We start from the raw sequence: 20702 nt of genomic DNA, 5'->3' as shown, positions 1-20702 counted from the left end.
TTTAAAAAAAATAATAGAACAATACTTGAGATTTCTTCTCAGGAATGACTTTGAATTCATCATAAATGAGGTTGCTGTGTCTGGTTCAAAGACACCAATATGTGGTGAAGGTTGATGCTTGCTCTCAGGTCCACTCATCCCCCCTCCATTCAGGTATGAGAGTCTTTGCTGGAGGTTCTCATGGAACTGCCGGACATTCCTCAGATGCTGCTCAAAGTGTGACTGTCCATGACTCTGTAGACGGCTGTTCTGTCTCTCGTCTTTATCAACATTAGGATTTATTGGCTCTGAGTTGTGAGACTGTATCGCTTGTTCTGTATATTGCACTAAGTGACTAGGAAACTCTGCATACTGGCTACTTGAAGTGAAAATAGTGGATACATTTTTGGGAGATGTGGTGTTTCCTCGTTGCGACTCAGTTGGTTGCTTCAACGGGGAGATGCTTTCCAAAGGTGAAATAGCAATCTACAAAGATTAACAATAATAGATGATAGGCAAATCCAACAAAAACTTATAACAAAAATCGGTTAGTATATTTATAAATAAATAAAATTCTTTGTTAAGATTTGTCACTTTCCTATACATTATATCATTATAAGCTGTGGTACCGTATGTAAGTGCATTATTATTTTCCTTAGCTCCCGATCCGGATACTAGGGCTCTCGTGAGAAACAGGCTTTTATTATTTAAGACTCCTGATGCTGTAACAGAATTTGCTATGAATTTAAAGGCCAAATAAAAATTAAAAATATCAATAAATGTATTCAATAAAATGATCCAACTGGATTTTAAATCCCAATTGCAAATTTGTGGTACTGCAATCAAGTTTTCTAGATATTGACTAGAATTATTAATTTAAAAAAAAAAACTATCAAAAGTACACATACTGTACTGCCACTATCAGTGGATCTTAATCAGGCAATGAATACCTATATACAATTATTTCAAATTTTCCTAGATGTGTGTATTTTTCATTTTTTTTTGTATTTTATTACAAAACTCTTAAACTTCAGCATTCACAATTTTGTTCTTAAGCTCTTTCCACACAATTTTTTTTAAACTGTTGTATGCCTATATATAGTCATGATGTGCCCATATATAGTCATGATGTGCCCATATATAGTCATGATGTGCCCATATATAGTCATGATGTGCCCATATATAGTCATGATGTGCCCATATATAGTCATGATGTGCCCATATATAGTCATGATGTGCCCATATATAGTCATGATGTGCCCATATATAGTCATGATGTGCCCATAATGTGCCCATATAGAGTCATGATGTGCCTATATATAGTCATGATGTGCCTATATATAGTCATGATGTGCCTATATATGGTCAAAATTTGATGTCATCATTACCATATTTAGGCATGCAACATGTTTTGTCAAATAAAATTTGATAGTCTGGACAGGGTTTTATATTCACCTTGAGTTGCCCTTGACACTGCCCACTGAAATCCATGATGTTGTACCAACCGTTAATCAACTTAAAACCGGCCAAGAGAGGGCAAAGGTCAACTGACACAAACCCCAAGACACGATCACTAGCAGTGCTAGGCTCTTCAGATGTTTGCTGCCATATCTTGAAAATTAGGTTCTAACGAAGTGGAATATTAAAAATTTAGTCTATGCATCTGAGATATGAACTTAGCCTACGATAGCAAAGATAATTCTGTAAATAAATAATATTTTATTCTTTTTATTTTAATTCTTTATTTTATTTTATGTAAAATATGGTTTCCATGCTCAAAATGATCCACTTACCTGGTTCTCCAGAACATCCCTATTTACTTTGGCCTCGTTTTCAAATCCCCAAATGATCCTATCACACCCAGAGACAGATGGAGACTTCACCGAACCATCGGTTGTTTGATAGGATACATAAAATCTATTTAATCTACAAAAGAAACATGACCACCTGTGTCTTCATTTGAACTAATTAATTGATACATTTATTAAAAAGAAAATAGTTTATTATTTATATATTGCCATACAATTCATTGATTACTCAAAGGCTCTATAAATATTTCATGTTAGTTATAGATAGTTCATTTAATGGCTTACAAATCAACACCAGGGCTACATGTGATATGCATGGCAGGGGCTGTCTCTTATACACATCTACTTTTTGGAGGTAAAAAAACAAAAAAAAAAAAGGAAAAAAAGAGAGAAAAGGGAAAAAATGATAGCCCAGAATGCCTCAAATGTTATGTTCGGGCGTCTAGAACACAAAAATTTCGCGGGGGCATGCCCCGAACCCCCTACGACAGTGTTGTCTCAATCGGCCCAACTTTCGGTCCCCCCTTCCGGCCCCCACCCCCTTTGGGACATTTCTAGATCCGCCCCTGCATGGCCTGTGTCTTACCCATTAACACCTGGATTACATGCGACATGCATGGCCTGTTCTACCACAACATGTACTCGCACCGGACGTCTTTTCCATTTCTCCTCCTCTTCCATTCTCTGCCTCTCCTTTTCAATATCTGCTAGTCTTGCAGCTTCCTCTTTTTGCAGCCTTTCTTGTTCTTCATGTTCCTCCTTCTGCTGTAATTTCCACAACTGTTGTCTTTTTCTGGTGATGTAGACATCGTCTTCATCTGGGATGTTCCACAACCTTTGTCTTTCTCTGCTGATGTCACCTACATCTTCATCTGGTATGCTTCCTTCATCATCCTGAAGCCAGATCAAAACAAGCGATGTAAAAAATTATAATTAATTTAGAGAAATTCTTCTTTTAAAAAGTATTTTCTCTAGCATTAACAATAATAATAATGGCAATTTGTAGATTGCAAGTATATGCCTAAAATGACAATCATTTGCGATAAAGAAAAGTGAAAAAAATAAACAGAAAAAACTCCTATTCATATTTCTTCACATTAGGCGTTGAGTAGTATTTTTTAAATTATTATTTCGAGGTTGTTTTGAGTCAGCTTCGTTAAGTAAATAAACATCAAGATGTTACTTACAATAAAGTCATGCTGATGTTTCCTCATCTGTTTCCTGGTGATATGCACCCGGAGAAAAGCGCCCCCTAGGTATGCTGCTCCTGGCTTGAAAACTGGATACATTCCACTGAAAAGACAAATGTAAAGCGTGAAGATTAGAAAACACAATGTTCCTATTAAGATTCAAGCAAATACAGTACCTTCTGGAAGCGATTTGGCACAGTGGATATGGTTTGGTTTCCCAACCTCGAGGTTGGGTTGGTTGCAATCCTTTGCTGTGCATTTCGCCCGTGTCTTTGAGTAAGGCAACTTAAGTGCTTCACCCTACCCAGCTGTATCACTGAGTACCAGCAAATTGCTGGGAGTAACTACTCTCACCTGCTTCACGCTACAGAAACTGGTGAAAAGTTCCAGCTCTAAGAGCCCTAGTGGCTCAGCAAGGATATATTTTAAACTACCTTCTAATTACTCTGTTGCTCTACCAATCAAGAAAGTTGGCATTGAGTAAACTTGCATTCCAAAATATATTTAAAGATATTTGCTTACTGAAATATATCAAATCAGAACTACCATAACGACAAAGCCAACCAACACTAGTTTATATAACAATTACTAATGATACTGTACATATATTTGCATACCTAACTCTTTGAGTGTCTCTAAATCCTCTAGACAGGGGTGAGAGGTCGAGGTATGAACAGCCAATCAGCTTATCCCGCTGCCTTGGCCGAGTCTCACTTGTTGTAGTATCACTGTAGCTCAACCACAATTGTATTTCTAAACGTTCTTCTCTCAAATACCTAAAAATGAGACACAAGTCATTATGTCATAGTACAGATAGCACAGATGGTTATTTGTTTTAGTTGTTTATTGTTTGTTCTGTTTATCAGGAACATAGTGTGTCATACGATGATCGTATGAATGTTGGCCATTAAATCCATGATCGTTCTCTTTGAGCGCTTAATGACTGTGATTTTCAATGACAGTCTAATTAGACTGTCATCAAAAAGATATTTTGTACAATGTGTAGGATCAATTCAAAAGGCTTACCCTATGCTCTGTTCAGATTATCAAACTGTCTTTAACAAAAAACTGTTGCATGCCCATATATAGTCATGATGTGCCCATATATAGTCATGATGTGCCCATATATAGTCATGATGTGCCTAATTATGGTCATGATGTGATATATATGGTCATGATGTGATATCATTATGACCATATTTAGGCATGTAACATGTTTTTTGTTAAATAAAAGTTGATACTGTGGACAGTGCCTTAAGCTTTGTCCACAGTATAAAACTTTATGACAAATGTGTGTGATGTCATACATTGGTATGATGATGTCACCTAAATGTGGGCATACTACATTTTTTTGTCACATGAAATTTGATAGTCTGGACAGAGCTTTAAACAAAATTTTTATGTGACAAATTTTTGTGATGTCATATAACACCCAAATATGGGTATGTCACTTTTTGTCACATAAAATTTGATAATGTGAACAGAGCTTAAGTTTTAATAATTGCTGCGAAGCAGCCAATTCATATTCTTGACAGCAATTTGACCTCTGAAAGGTCATTGTTTGTCAAAAATCAATCGCCTGAGACAACTGAAAAGCGGAGTTTCCTTCTTTCATTCTGCCGGGTAAAATCAATTACTTTAGGCGACGTTTGTAGACTAACCTACTCGTACCAACGTCGGCATGTCGAGACGCTGGAGTACTATTCAGCGTTTTTACTATATTTCTAGGTTTCCTATTTCTACGTTTAATCGGCTCATGTCTCAGCCACAATATTTTGAGGACAATATTATTTACGAACCCAGTTAAACTTATTTACTAGCCTATTTCAACGTGCTAATTATTACATTTAGGCGACGCTTGTTGTAGACTGGCATAGTGTTTGCGGAAATAAATACCATTTTATACACATGCGCAGATCGATTCGCCAGCAGCGAGTCATCGCCAGCAGCAGCGAGCCATCGCCAGCAGAGAGATATCACTGCAGCAAAACACTATTGTACCAACGCTGTTCTAATAATATATAGACAATGGGTCGTGCTCATATTATTTGTTATATTTTTATTATTCATTATTTTCACTTGACTCGCATAAATAATTTTGTTCGAAGAACATTTTATGCAGTTGTACTTCGCAGCACTTCACTTGCAATTTGCAATTTCTAGTAATAATATATATACAGTATACAGGTATATATATATCTTACCAGTGGAAAGGCTCTGTGGAGTGACAACGAAATCTGTGAGCATGCTGAAGGTCTGCCTGAATGTATTCACTATCTTGATCATCCAAATACGTCAACTTGGATACAACAGCAGCTAAATATAAGTGAATTCATTAGCATAAAACCCTGTGAACACTATCAACATGTAACATGCCTATATATGGTCATGATGACATCACATCATGACCATATATAGGCACAACATGACTATATATGGGCATAAAACACTTTTGTCAAAGAAAATTTAATAATCTGAACAAAGATTTAATATTTGTAAGTACTGTAGAATAAGCCTAATATTAATTAACAGAACTTTATTAACATATTAATTAGCATAATATTTATTTAAATATGGCATCTAAAATGGATAAGCTGGGAAAAGATGTCAAGATTAAAAGAAATCACATTTTCTGTAGCATAATCATCATTATCATAATCATACTCCCATAGTCATCATTACCATAATCACTATTTGCATAATAATCGTTAGCATAAATTTTATATCATATCATACAAAATAATTTACATAAAACACTTTGTTGATAAATTTAAAACTTTCCGTCAGTATGTTAATGAGTTTATCATTAGGTTTATGTATACCTTGAGTAATAACAATGTCATAGCGCCACTAAACATTGCATTCTGCCGTGGACATTGGCGCTTTACAAATTCTTGTTGATTAATTGATTGATTGACAAATATATGGCACAAAGCTTTTTTTCACATACCATCCTCTTCAAGGATACTTCATATAAGAATGGTAAAATTAGTAAACAGTTTACCTTTATCATAGAACTTGTATCTAATGTAAGCCTTAGCTTGTTGGTCCACCTGTGTCTGGCCAGCACGTAGAGCACATGACGACGGGAACACGGCAATATCCACATGTACTTCCAAATCTGATGTCATCATCACATGATCACTATCTACGAAGAAGAAAAAATAATAAGTACCTAAATCAGGTGACATTAATAGTCTATGAGTGAGACACTTACCAGATTTTTCCTTTAGTAAACATACCTAAATAATAATGGAATAGTCCAACCAAATACACTACACATTAAACACACATCCTCATTCTCTTTTCATTTTCATGAGACAAATTACCAGTCAATGCGTTAAGAGTTTAGTTAAAATTAGTGAACAGGAACAACAAATGTCTCATTTCAAAGGTAATGCAGTATTTTAACTATGCCTAAGGGTTGAACCAAGATTACTATGGTTAAGCAGACACAAGCAATGGATTAGTAAACTATGCTGCTTTTCTTTAGCCTTACCATGTTGCTGGTGTTCCTCTACATCATGCAATGATTCATCAGGGGCCCAGCCTAAGGTGTGTGCAGCATGGATCACCCGTTCACGATCATGTTGATGGGCTAGATTGATCAAAACCTCTAGGCCTCCACCTACCCTATCGGTAGGACAATGCATGCTTCCTGCCCTCTCTTGTTCCTGCTGTAGCAAGGGTTGTTTGGCTTTAGAACTGTCCCAGCCCAGAGGAGGAACATACAGTGGATACCAGCCCTTGATTCCTATGATGAAAGAATATATAATGTTGATCAAGACAGTTTTGAATTGTTAGAAGACAGAAGACTTCTGCAACATCTAAAGATGTTTATGCAGTACTTGTGTCTGGTCATCAACTACAAGATTTAACAACTTAAGTGATATGCCCTACCTGTTTTACTGGTTATGAGTCGTCTTAGAGGAATCGTGCAGCTTCCTAGTAAAATGTCTCCAGAACTTGTAAAAAGTCTTCTTGCTGTGACAGACTTCCCAGCAGTTCCTGTTTCAAAGACTTTAACATCAAGATCTTGAAGATAAATGAACACAAAATTGCATATAAATGAATATATTACATTTATAATACAATAATAATCATAATCATGATTGAGATCATCCTCATCATCATCTTCTTCATCATTGTCCTCATCTTCATCATTATTATCATCATGCACATCACAAGAACCTCAACTATATGCATATTATTAATTCAAGCCATTAGACATGATCACTTGTACATGCTTGAGTCCATAATTTCATTTTTGTTTGACTAATTACCTGGTTTAAATCCTGGTACTTGATGCCACACTTGGAAGGTGATATCCCCTGTCTCAAGCATTTCGGCTAAACTCATTCCACCAACTGCAGAATCTTCACTAAACCGCAGGGGGCATGGAAAGTCCACGTAATGTGAAAATTCCGGTGCAAAGTTACGTGCCACTGTCTGGGTCACTCTTATTGCCTAGACGTCAAAAAGAAATCCAAAATTCCAAGGTAAAATAACAATCCAAGAATTCTTCTTGCAAAAGATAACAAAGGACACAATTTGAGACACGTGGTCTAAGCAATTTAGGCTGCTACAGCACAAATGAGGTCCTTCAACGAACAACTTCGAACAGGGAATGAGGAAAATTCTTAGGGAGACGGTTCGTACGTGGCGCCCTGGGTCAAACTGTTCTATTTTTTTCAAAGGGGTGTTCCGTTTTGGGAGCAATGGCAATTAGTCGGTTTATCTAGGTAAGTATTTACAAAATAAATTTTTGTATTATTACTATCTTTGTAGTAAAACACACGTGTTTGCGTATATTTTTACAGTCGTTTTGTGGGACCTTGCAACATTATTTAAAGATTGCAGCTTAGCGGAAAGGTCTATTCATGAAAAAAGCCATCGAAAATTGGAGGGAGAAGAAAGATCAAGATATTTTACTGTTTTCCTTCTTACATCTTTTGACAGGAATGACAGTATCATCTTCACATAACAGTTCACACCAACATCCCCAGGATACTGCATACCAGCATCATGCTTAGCAACCGATTTAGCAGCCGCCTGATTGGATAAGAAGGATGCAATATAAAAAACATAAAAATGCATACATTTATGTATTCAACAAGATTTAGAATTGGTGTTACTTATAGACCCCTATGCTAAAGCAAATGCTGTACTACAAATATAAGTTAATTTACATAATAGTTAAAATGCTCTCGGAGAGAGAAAGATTTCAATATTATTCCCATTAGAAGAGAACAAATTAGAAGCTGCATTTTATTTCATTTTATGTTTCTCATTAGTTCTGATTGTTTTTGTGTATTTCATTTTATATGAAGGATAGGGAGCAAATATTGTTCGGGCTTTCGCCCATTCCCTATCCGGGCAATGCATGATGTTTTTTGCCAAATAAATATTATTATTAATCCTATAGCCTTAATCCCATTTACTGGCTGCTGTTAGCAAAATGTACATTCATATAGTCTTGATGAGTTGTGCAGACAATCATGTGATCACTTAAGTAGAATGATCTGATATAGCAGGAAAATTTTTAAAAAATGCAATCCCTCCCAATTCTTTTTATATTTGTTATAAAGCAGCATGATTAAAAAAATTCAGCAGTAATTGTGATAGATTATTTAGTAATCAACATACATGTCAGGTTAACCACAAACAATATGGGGTTTGAAACCCAAAACCAGTATCAATGGCCATAAAATGAAAAAAAAAATCAACTTTTAATTTATTCATATTCTCCACATGCTTTAAAATTATGGGTCATTTACTAGAATCGACTTACTGTTGCCAAAGTATACAATACTTCCATATTCTTATGCTAATTATTTAGTTTAACATACAGCGACAGTACACTGGTTGTGGGATGGCATATGCCTCATATAACAGGTTAAGAATGTTTACCTTAAGACCGCAAGCTCTGATGATGCCAACGGCTATACACACTTGTGAACCTATGGGTTTGGTTAAGCCGTGCTGGGCCTGATCTTTCATGACACTTGTCTTGTAGTTAATCGTGATGTCCAATAATACAGATATATATATATTTAAACTCTAATACAATTTTTGAAGGTAATATCTGTTTTTGGTCACTATTTTCATAATAATGCCTGAAAAAACTTGACGATTAATGCTCAAAAGATTAGTTTACCTTTGCTCGTTGCTCGACATCCTGAGGCTCATCTTCCTGTAGCTGGGGCCTGAGTGGTAGCGAGAAACTCTGAACTGATGTCTCCCCTCGCTTCTGCATTGTTACCATGGCACAGAGCTTAGCCAATGGGAGAGTAGCCTGTAAGGATACAGCAAAAAATGATTTTTTTTTTAGGGTGCTACCACAAACAGTATCTTTAACACTAAACAAAACATACTTTTGTACGCGCATAGAATATTGTACATAATAATCATGCACCAAAATAGAAGCATGGTGTCCATTGAATGAAAAATGATAGAAAAATGTAACTTTCTTTCAAGTCAGCAAAATGGAGCATTAAAAAAACCAATTGGAAAAAAGATCTTGAACAACTTATTTACCTTGGCCAACACTTGGTCTCGAATATTAGGGTAGTAGTAGCGACACCACACTTCAAAAGGGATCCCACCTGCGCCACCACCAACACCTGCACAAGCTAAGAGATGAAACAAAACTTTGGTGTTATTATCATTACTATCAATATTATCATATCGTCATCTTATTATTATTGATCATCACGTTCATCATTACTATACTGGCATCATTATCAACATCATGCACTTCATCATCAACATCCATCATTATCATAATTATATCATCACAATATATTAATTATTATCAACATCAAATATTATCATCACTACCATCACCATCCACAGTCCTCATCAAATTCAGATAATTTCATCAACACCTTTATCACAACTTTGCATACTATCAAATAATATTTTAGGTTATATGATGATATTAATTTAGATAATTTAAATCTATCCTCAAACATCACTATCAAATTTCACTACTCACACTCCACATCTACAGTTTAATGATTTTTTTTTGTAATTAATATTTGCCTATACTGGCCTTGGCTCTTGAACGTCATATATCACTCATTTTGCAATGATCATCAACAATCACCATCTTCATCATCGACATTACTCTTATCTCACGATTCTCACCTGTGAGCAGCTCCCTCTGGACAGGTGTGTTTCCTGGAATGTTAAGTCTGTGCCTACAGATATCATGGAACATTGGATCTGGTATGCACAGGGTTGTAGCAGTTCGATGAGGCTTCAGGGTTGGTGTAGCTAAATTACCAAAAAATGGGGAAAAAGAATTGAAGAAATAAGAGGAATTGTTTTTGGTGGAGGTGCCCTTTGGGATATCAACAATAAGAATAGCACACATGTAACTGTGAAAAAAAAATCAATTTTATCATCTTATACTGAAATAGAATATCTCAATAAAAACTCTGGTTTGGGCAGAGGGTATATTTTGTGATATCAACAATGAGATAGCTATGAAAAACAAATTACTTATTTTATTACCCTCCTGCTGAAATGAAATATCCCAATCATCACAATTTAATATATGTAAACCATTTATCAATTTGATTACTGAACTGTTTACATAATAACTTTGCAATAGAAACTCAAGCAAAGACTTAATTATCCTTTATTCCATTTTTATCTCTTACACTCAAATTATGTATTTATCAATAATATACATTTTATGTTTCCCCTGCATTAATGTGTTTGACAGACCTACTTTCCTAAATGACAAAACAAAACACCACTTAACATTTGGATTCTGCTATCCTGTTAATATCTTCCAAACAATTTTGCTAAGAATGAGATATAAAAAAGTCTCATCCAATATAAAAGTACAAATTGGTATGCAACACAATGCGGTGCCCATATTTAGGCATGCAAAAACACAATTTTCTTACGATGTTTGATTGGTTGATCTGGGGCATGTTGACCCTGCTGGGGGCATGTTGGGAAGTGGTACTGCACAAAGCAGTCCGCTTCACCCCATACAGTGTCCTGGAATTGTGGGAATCCCCGAATGCCTTCCACGATCACCTCAAACACATGCTCTGAGAATGGAAACAATGATATAACAATATAAAAATCAAGTAACAATAATACTAGAATACCAGAATATTAATCTGATACAATCATCAACCCATAACTCCAGACAAAAACATATGCATGTCTGAATATGGTCATAATGACATCACAGCATGACCATATATAGGTACATCATGACTATATATGAGCATACACCAGTTTTTTCTTCAAAGAACATTTGAGAGTGTGGGCAGAGCTCTATTTGTCAGCATGATCAATGTAAACAGTATACAAAGACAAAATTTCATGGTTTTAAAAATGATGCCACAACAATAATGCGAGAAAGAAATGGCAAGATAGAATATGATTGTTAATAAAAAAGCATTTAAAATTTAAACAACCATTTGTGAGTCTAGAGCTTGCCAAGAAAATCCTAGTGTGCCAAAATCCTGATATGCAGATTGACGACTGGCTGCAAATATATGAAAACCCTAGGCCTAACTTTTCTTGAGAATCTTTACTATTTGGGGCCAGTGTTTTTAGGCTAACCACCCTTTTCCCCCTCATTATTCATACTTTAAGCAATAATTACCTCTCATTTTATTTGTTCCTGAAGCATCATCACTGGTTAGACCATCAGCCCTATTGTACAATAAAATCATAATACTGTATATTAATATATTTCATACACATCAATCTGCTATGAACATCTTTAAAAAAATTTGTATCATTATCATTATCCAATCATTTTCATTATCATAATAATAATAAAAATCATTATTATTATTTACATTACTACATTCATTATAATAAAAGAAAATGTACTTTTACTTTACAAAAATGAAGCACATATTAAAAAATATACCTTTCCAAAAAATGTTCTGGTCTATCAGCAAGTGGCACACTCGCTACACTGTCCAATTTTACTCTTTGTATTTCAGAAATCTATTTAGACAAATATGATAAACACAGAGTTAATAAATAATCAAAAGAAATAAACAATTACAATTATATTGTATAATTACCAATATTGTTTAAATTAAATGATTTAAAAAAAAAATTTACCCTACAAAACGAGACCACTTTGGGACTAAAAATTTTGGGTGGTCTGGTTTCGGTCTGCACTTAGAGGGTTATCTGTGCGTTAAAATATTAAATATTGTTATTTGGTAGTTTGATAAAGTGGTCTCAAATCAGAGGGGTTTTTCGAATTAAGAGTTTTTTTTTTTAAAGACGTTTCTTGACATACCTGTCCTTGTGATCCAAGTGATAAGAGTACTTTGAGTTCTCCATACCTAGTCCCTGTCAAGGGGTTTACTATAGGCAGATAATTATCAACAGCGACTACTGGAAACTAACATAAATAGTGGAAAAAGGCAAACAAATTGTTATTGACACAACTCAATGCTTTCCTGTGATAAACAAACATTGGGCTTAATATTTCACTGTTTCATTTTGTTGACTATGATTTTTTCATTTCATTTTACTGGTTCGCAAATTAAACTTCGTTGATAACGAATATTAACGTAAGCCAGAATGCTTTATTCAGTGTTAAGTTATCCACATGACAAAAACAAACATGGCCGATTGGTCAGTTTAGAAACAACATTTGCGTTAACATAATTGAGATTAAATTTCAGAAAATAAAAATTATAGTATTTACCCACATGAAGTCAAAAAATAATTGTAGGTATACATAATTCAAAAACTGGATGAAAACACTTTTTTTAAAGAAAAAAAACCAAACTGTCACAAGCCGAAGCAATCTTGATTACGCAGCGTGTTTATCGCGGTAACTATGCAGCCATTTTGTTTTGTTGAGAATTTACCAGTTTTCTATTCGACTGGTCATCTTTGTTAAGTAGTATTTTCCCACTGCGCAAGTGGACGTGGTTTAACAAACAACGACCAGTCGAATACGGACATTGTCTTCTGAACGAACCTTTCAACAGTGTCAAACTTATTAAATGACCAATCGGAACCATGAACACGCACGTTTCTACAAACGCACATGTTTGCGTATGTTTTAAAACTGTCGTTTTGTGGGACTTGCAATAATATCCAAGGGCCGGACTGATGATAATAATCTGATGAATTAAAAAAAATTAAAATAATATATTAATTCTTCTCACCTTTGACCTCAGCAGAACGTTTGATATTCTGGAATCTCTGAATGACATGTAGAACTGATGAACTGGCACCTTAACAATTCCAACAAGCTTCAATTAAAAAATAAACATTAAATACAAAATCTTATCCAGGTAGGCTTAATGTCTTGAATTTGATCCAAAATTGTATAAGGGCCACAAAGCACAACATCCCCAACCATAGAAAAAATTATTTCCAACATAACATCAGATATTCTGGATTCAAAACTTTAGAATACCTTGCCTGATTCAATTGTTAACTCCAATTCTAAAAAAATCTTTCTTCGATTTCCCTCTTTTCGATCACTGTCACCACGGTCTCACTTTTTCTTGATTCCCCTGCCCTGATGTTCTGTTGTTGGCTTCCTTGATTCGTTCGTCTGTCTTCTACGTTTTTCTTTGCTTTTTGTCATCTTTTCTGTTTTATTTTGTTTTAAGGCTGGCCCAGCACAAGATTTGCATATCTTCTCAGGCATCTGCTATCTTTTCACTTGTATGGTGTTTTTTTTTATTATCTCCATGAACTTTATCTTTTTGTATACTGCTCTCAAGGAAATTAATAAATGTTATGTTGAAATTGAAAATTGAAATGTATATTATTCTCACCTGGTCATTTTCAGCAGAGGTTTTCTTGTCCCAAACTTCAATTATAATAAAATTATTCCTAGTTCTTTCCAGTAATGCGGATGTAACAAGCACCGGTGCAATCTAAAAGTAAAACAAGAATTAAAACCGAAGAAAATATATGGTTGAAGATAGAGTGGAACAGAAACTGAGTACTTAATATGCTCGTCTTTCACTAACAGAGTCCAGGGTTAAAATCCTGTCATAACCATGATTTTTCTCACTACTAAATGGGACTTGCCATGCCAAAAACTAGCATTAGTGACTGAAACAGAAAAACTACTGGAATTGAATTACTATTGCCAGAGTTATGAGTAAAAGTATTACAGCTTCTCTGTACTAAAGTATACAATACTGACACATTCTTTGCTAATTACTCATTTAGTGACAGTTTGCTGGTTTTAGGATGACAAGCCTCAAATGTTAATTAAATAACTGCTGCTACTCACAATTCAAACAATAGATAAAATTCCTAAAAATAGTATAAAACGGATGAAAGGATACGGATTCTGATAGCTGTGCTGTCCATTCTTAGTAGTCTTTTCACTTCTTTCTCACTAGTGGCCCTTAAGCATTATACTTTATGAATATTTACACAATATTTTTCTTACTCTTTTTTCTCGAAAAGGTGACAATATAATTTTAAATTAGTGATATTATCTACCTGTAAAAAATCATAGTTTGGTTCAGTGGTGCCCCAACAGACGTTAGATTTTACAGCATCGTCGGACGAGAACATTCGACAGATGAGGTAAGTATTGCGAGTAATGTTATCCCGGCCAAAGCCTGTGAAAAAATAATAATCAGTCCTTAATATACAAATATAGCTGAAAGGTTTTATTTTCAGAAAAATTGTACAGAAGACATGAAAGAAATGCCTCAATTGACAAGTCAGCAGAACGAGCTAGAAATCTGTAAAATAAACTGCACACTATGAGTGCACATAAGGTAAAGGGGAAACAGACCTCCATAATTATGGTGGTCTTATTTTGAATTGTTTACAAATCAGTATTTAGGACATTAAATATCAAATGTTATAGGCGAAAAAAATTAGGAAATTTTAATATTTGCAGTTGTTTCTCACTTGCTATTCCAACTCCAGTGCCGGGATGGGGTTTTGGATGGGACTGCGGCTTGGTGTCTAGACTTGTTGGAGGAATACCTTGCAAATTCAAGCCCCTCCCACATGGAATGTGTAGCAGACAATGTAAGGTCATCAGCTGTGGATATAGTATGGAATAAATCATTAATACTGACCATCATTATCATCATCATAATATTAAAAATTTACTATTATCATCATAATCTTCCCTCATCCTAATAAACATTCTCATAATCATCATAATCATTAAATCATTATCACACATTTTAATGTCTATGATCCATGCTTGTTACTTAATGAATGAGTTCATTTCAGGTCTTATAAGGTCTGCCTATTCTAACACTTAGTCTGGGTCTCGAGGGAACATTTATAACATGTAGCAGATATTATCATTGAGTCAAAAGATCTTTATACCTCTGACTGCATCCTTACTGGTGTCTTCTGGTCTGATGTCACACCATGTTTGAATTCCTTCACAAGAATGTCCTCTTGCTGTGGTTCTCCACTCTTCTCTTCCACTCTTCCATCATCTGGTGCAACATCTTTCTTGGATACTGGACTGGAATCCTTTTTCCTTGGTATATTGTTGTATCTGATTTGTGTGTCAGAGGTCACCTTCTTTTTATCTGGTTGATTTTTAGGTATTGGTATAGTTTGCGTTGGTTCCTTATGGGATGGTAGGGCAACAACTTGTGAACCTTTCATTTCGGCGACATTAACCTTTGCCATGTCAAACTTGAAATCTTTACTGTCCGACGCCAGTTCAACTGAGATCTGTTATTATTTTTTAAAATAATGTTTAAATGATAAAAATACAAACAAATAAAAATAAACACACAAAATCAACTTATATTTAAAAGATCATATCAAAATTTATATTCAGAAAATGTATTAATTAGTATACCTGTTATCATAATTTAACCAATATTCATCAATAAAGTAATACTGTAATTGTACGATAACAAAAATTTATGCAAAAGAAATTAAATCATCTTCGTTCATATCAATTTGTGAATCATCCAGTAAGTATCTATTAGTATTAGATTGTTTTTAAATCAAAACTGGAACTTACTATTAACATTGAGTGACATTGAAAGTAGAAAAAAATAGTAAAACATACAATGGAGTCTTTTATAAGGCTTATAATCAGTAACAATTTGGTTATTAGAGTTTTACATACATAGTTTTATAAGACACTAAGAATAATACCTGCAAATGGCCAATTGTTTTTCCATCGTCTTTGTCTATTTTTTCATCTGAGCCGGACCATCTACTTGTATCTTGTTTCTTTTCAGTCTTGTCCCGGACAGGTATACCTACTTGAAGATTGAGTGCAGGGGACTCTAGGACAGACCGCAGAGGAATACTGGCAACTCCCAGCATGTCAGGCTAAAGTTGAATAAAAGAACTTCATCTGTCATCAATCCCACAATGCCACACACTATTCTGTATTTGTACAGTGCAGTCATTTTGAATATAAACTACACATCAGGCAACCCCAATCATTCTACCATTAATTTATTCTTCATTAAATAACTCATTAATTCACTCAATTAATCATTCATTCATTCAATGATTCATTTATTCATTCATCCAGTCATTCATTCATTTCCTTTTATACTCATTCACTCATCCACAACTAGGTCGTTGGACCAAAAGTTTTAAAAAATAATAATTTGAGTATCCATATAACACTATTTTGATTGCCAATCCCTAATATTGTGGTCTAAAACTACATTTAGGACCAAATTAAGCCATAAAAACTCTCTTCATGAACTCTAACAGTGATTTTTTTATTCATGGCCATCAACCGAGGTTTCGTCGTTGCCTTGGTTTGGAGCCCTCCGCCGGACACGTCGGACCCTTTGAGGCAAATTTCTGGCGCCACCACTGATTGACATATGTGGCAAAGACAAGCCAAACCAGTAACTCGTCGCAAAAATCAATTTTGAGTTATTAATACAGTGTTAGAGAGTAAAATAATAGCTATAAAATGGTAAAAAAAATCATTCAAATCCGACATTTCCTTATGAAGTTACAAGCTAACCACACAGCTGTTTAAAGAACAATATATGAGAAATCAGTCTTTAAAGTTTATGATTTCAGGCATTTCTCATGCAGAAACTATCTTTAAATCCTTAAAAAATGTTGTTTTCACATTGAAAATGGGGAAAATAACAGCATAGAATAATGTGTAGATATATATAGGTTAGTTTAGTGAAATAAAATAGATTTTAAAAAATTTGATATTCCAGCATGTTTTGGCCATTTTCTCTGAAACACGATTTGCGACGAGTGACTGGTTTGGCTTGTCTTTGCCACATATTCATTCATTCATTCAGTATTTAAATGGGGTGGTTGAAGCAGACTCCAAGTAGACCTCCCCTTACCACATACGAGCAAATATCACTCCCATATGAGGCATGTTGTGGCGAAATGGTTAAGTTGTCGCACAGTCCAGTATTGAGTAAATGAGCTATAAAATATGGGAGCTCAAAAAATTGTCTAAAAATCCAAATTTGTTTTTCACTATAGATCAACAGTTTAATGTCTTATTAATCGTGTCCCAAAGTATTAGTTCTGGAAGTGGTAAACAAATTGTTTATTTAACGTTATTTTTCATAGTTCATTCTATTAAACAATGTATGCACAAATAACTTTGAAAGGCAATTACTCAAAATCATGTTTATCTTGACTCTAAGAGTACTGTACTTTCACTTTCCAATAACTTAAGCTTGAAATGTCCAATTTGAATGAATGACCCCTCATTTTTAAAGATCACATACTCAGGTATCTGAAATAACTTGAATTTCAATTTTTGCTACAACTTAGCCATTTTGCCACAACATGCCTCATATGTGAGTTGTCTCATCATGAAATGAGACGCACCATTGGTGAAATCATATTGAGATATTCACCAAAACAGGCCAAAGTCAAAATTTTGATTTTAATGTTCTTGAATAGCTTGAAACTTGTATTTTATGATTGTATGCTTTGTAAGTGAATTGTTTTAGTAAAACAGTGTTCTCTGCACATATTCTGTAAATCTAGTCCTATTACTTGTACAGGTTGGTTTGTCTTTGCAGCCGATTTTCTCAAAATATGGTTCTCATACACCTAAATTTTAAATACTCACATCTCCGGATCTACTTATCCTAGGGAAGTCATTCAAAGACCAAATTAAAAAGTATAATGTAATATACTGTACCCAAATATAATATATAAATATGTGATTTGGAGGTGAGCATATGAATTGCCGATCTACTAATCCATCCTTCAATTCAATCATACTCACAGTCCTCTGTCCTGCTGTTCTTGCAAAAACTTTGAAGACAAGGAGATGGTTCCACCACCTGTTCACTGCCATTTCATCAAATCTTACTGGGAAGACGGATCGATGTGTAAAACTCACGTCTGGCAAAAAAAAATATTATAATCACATTCGTAAAATCCACATCTGGTTAAAAATAAATTATCATTATAATCTCCAAAAGCAACCATTAGAGGGAAAGGTATACTTACCAGATTCTTTTACTTTCTTTGAAGCCAACCTCATAACCTCTGTAGCTGTTGTGACCTTTGACCCTCCATCTCTTGAGCTTGCCACTACTGGAAATTTATACTCCACTAAGTAGGTCCTGTCAATAAAAATGCATTTCTTTAAATAAAATTTAAAACATATGAAAGTGGAATAATTTATAAGGATTATGATAATGGTAATGAAGATAATGGTGGTGATGAAGATGATGATGTCATGTCAGTGATGATGATGATGATGAAGATGATGATGATGATAATATTGGTGATTTATGATGATATAATTAATGCTGTGTACATAATTGTTTTATTTTACCTCATCTACATATTGTATTTTGAAAATATATAGCATATTATAGTATCTATATCTCTATAGTTACTGCACTTGAATGTCAATGTTGAGCAAAGTCACCAGACTCTGATGTTAATGCAAAGGCTGGTAGTAAAACTTCCAATCTTTCAATAAAACACACCCCACAATCTATCTACCAACTAACATATTAAGAAAACACAAAATCATAACTCACTTCTTCCGCCTTAGCTTCTGTGTTGGTCTCGGAGGTCGGCTTTTCACTTTATGACCTTTGCTAGTACTACTTGGTGTGGCTGCCTGTGCAGGTGTTACATCATTAAGAGTCATGTCATCTACACTGACCCTTGCCACGTTGACCCGGCCAAGTAGTGTCAGCCTCTCTACACTCAGACCTTCGATTACATCAGAACCTACAGTAACATATAAACATATTTTTATTTATTCTATATTATTCTCAGTGATAAAACTGCAAGTGGCTTGCATCATCATGCTCATATATGGGTGTGATATGACATCATCATTCCTATATATGGGTGTGATGACATGTCAAATCTGAAATCTAATTATGAAGATTAAAAATTTAAAGTATAAATAAATACTTTATCTTTTTATTATTCTATAATATAAATTAAACTTTTGGTTTTTAATTTATATCTGACCTTGTCTTTCAGTTGGTTCTTGGATCAGGTCATCAAATGAAACTCTAGAGCCTTCTGACCTAGCAGACAAGCTTTGCGTATCATCATCATTATCATCAATACCATTGTTATCGTTCAGACTTTGCAAACGTTGACCAGCATTTGGTTCTTTTTCAGTATCTAATTGGGTTGAGCAACTTTCACGTCTACTACTGTTTCTAGAGGATTTCCTTGATGGCGGCCGCTGAAACATAAACAATTAACAGAATAATAATAATAATAATAATAATAATAATAATATCGTATCATAATTCTTTTAATATAAAAAGTTATTTAAATAATAATAATAATAATCTATTTCTAAAATGTTACTAATATCAATATAAAATTTATTAAATAGTTGAATACTTTTTTGTTTATTCTTTACACTGCCTGGAATACCCAAAATAAAAGAATATAAAAGCAATGATAGCTTCAATTCCATTAGCTCTTTGGCTAATTTTAAATGAATATATTTAGCAAAATCCAGCTTTTATTATGATTTGGCTATTTGGCTAATAATAACAGCTTAAACAATGTAGAACCCAGTTAATCTTTTTAACCTTATTATGCTTTGTCCAGATTATATGCCCATATATAGTCATGATATGCCCATATATGGTCATGATATGCCCATATATGGTCATGATGTGATGCCAAGTCACATGTTATCCACCAAACCTTACCACTCCATGTGCTTAATAATAATAGTATCAACATTATATAAAATAACAAAACCATTTGTGACAGAAATTACAGACTGAAAGTCTAATACATACAATTAATAATAATTTACTTTCAAAATGATGAGTCCACCACATTATTCTGTAAATATGAACACAATTGGCTTTTCATGATTAAATATTTAACATGAAGCACATTTATTTTTTTTAAATGGGAAAAATACCTAAAAAATAAAAGAAATAGAAACTGAAATATACATGAAGAAATTCTCACTTTCATATTAGACTAAAGCTACAATAAACGCTGTTGGAATTGAGGGTCGCTACAGCATTGCAATGCTAGAGCTGTGACTTAGTGGGTAAGATGCTTGCCTCCAAATTGCAAAGTCCTGGGTTCAAATTCTGTCAGTGTCTCCACTTTAAGATTTAGATAGAACCTTACATGATTTTATTATTTTTTAACAGTGGCAGATCCAAGGGTGGTGAAAGGGGAGGGAATTCTATATATATATATATATATATATACTCTCTCTTATACACATCTAGATGTGTATAAGAGACAGGTACAGATCTGATTTTCTCTACTGTTCCGTTTAAAT

General features: G+C 34.2%; 1 protein-coding gene across 1 annotated transcript in view; it reads right to left on the bottom strand.

Moving 5' to 3' along the window:
* LOC117107150 (C2 domain-containing protein 3-like) overlaps positions 1-20702 on the bottom strand; it is a 64170-nt gene that overhangs the window by 6339 nt on the left and 37129 nt on the right. The window contains exons 12-41 of the mRNA XM_033248717.1: positions 19403-19625; positions 18958-19153; positions 18416-18531; positions 18189-18307; positions 16103-16282; positions 15308-15667; positions 14876-15011; positions 14456-14577; positions 13774-13875; positions 13153-13239; positions 12270-12374; positions 11886-11965; positions 11613-11662; positions 10897-11046; positions 10127-10255; positions 9515-9609; positions 9135-9272; positions 8888-9037; positions 7925-8029; positions 7261-7444; positions 6878-7012; positions 6477-6731; positions 5982-6125; positions 5182-5293; positions 3595-3753; positions 2975-3080; positions 2374-2681; positions 1773-1905; positions 1435-1605; positions 26-465 (exon numbers count right to left, since the gene is read on the bottom strand). Of these exons, the coding sequence (XP_033104608.1) occupies positions 26-465; positions 1435-1605; positions 1773-1905; positions 2374-2681; positions 2975-3080; positions 3595-3753; positions 5182-5293; positions 5982-6125; positions 6477-6731; positions 6878-7012; positions 7261-7444; positions 7925-8029; positions 8888-9037; positions 9135-9272; positions 9515-9609; positions 10127-10255; positions 10897-11046; positions 11613-11662; positions 11886-11965; positions 12270-12374; positions 13153-13239; positions 13774-13875; positions 14456-14577; positions 14876-15011; positions 15308-15667; positions 16103-16282; positions 18189-18307; positions 18416-18531; positions 18958-19153; positions 19403-19625 (4790 nt within the window). The remainder of the gene's footprint in view (positions 1-25; positions 466-1434; positions 1606-1772; positions 1906-2373; positions 2682-2974; positions 3081-3594; positions 3754-5181; positions 5294-5981; positions 6126-6476; positions 6732-6877; positions 7013-7260; positions 7445-7924; positions 8030-8887; positions 9038-9134; positions 9273-9514; positions 9610-10126; positions 10256-10896; positions 11047-11612; positions 11663-11885; positions 11966-12269; positions 12375-13152; positions 13240-13773; positions 13876-14455; positions 14578-14875; positions 15012-15307; positions 15668-16102; positions 16283-18188; positions 18308-18415; positions 18532-18957; positions 19154-19402; positions 19626-20702) is intronic.

The sequence above is a fragment of the Anneissia japonica genome, unplaced genomic scaffold, assembly GCF_011630105.1.
Source record: "Anneissia japonica isolate Jap-2015-1 unplaced genomic scaffold, ASM1163010v1 scaffold287864_len1152817_cov193, whole genome shotgun sequence".
Taxonomy (NCBI): domain Eukaryota; kingdom Metazoa; phylum Echinodermata; class Crinoidea; order Comatulida; family Comatulidae; genus Anneissia; species Anneissia japonica.
Note: the sequence above shows the minus strand (reverse complement) of the source record. Positions and strands in the feature narration are given on the sequence as shown.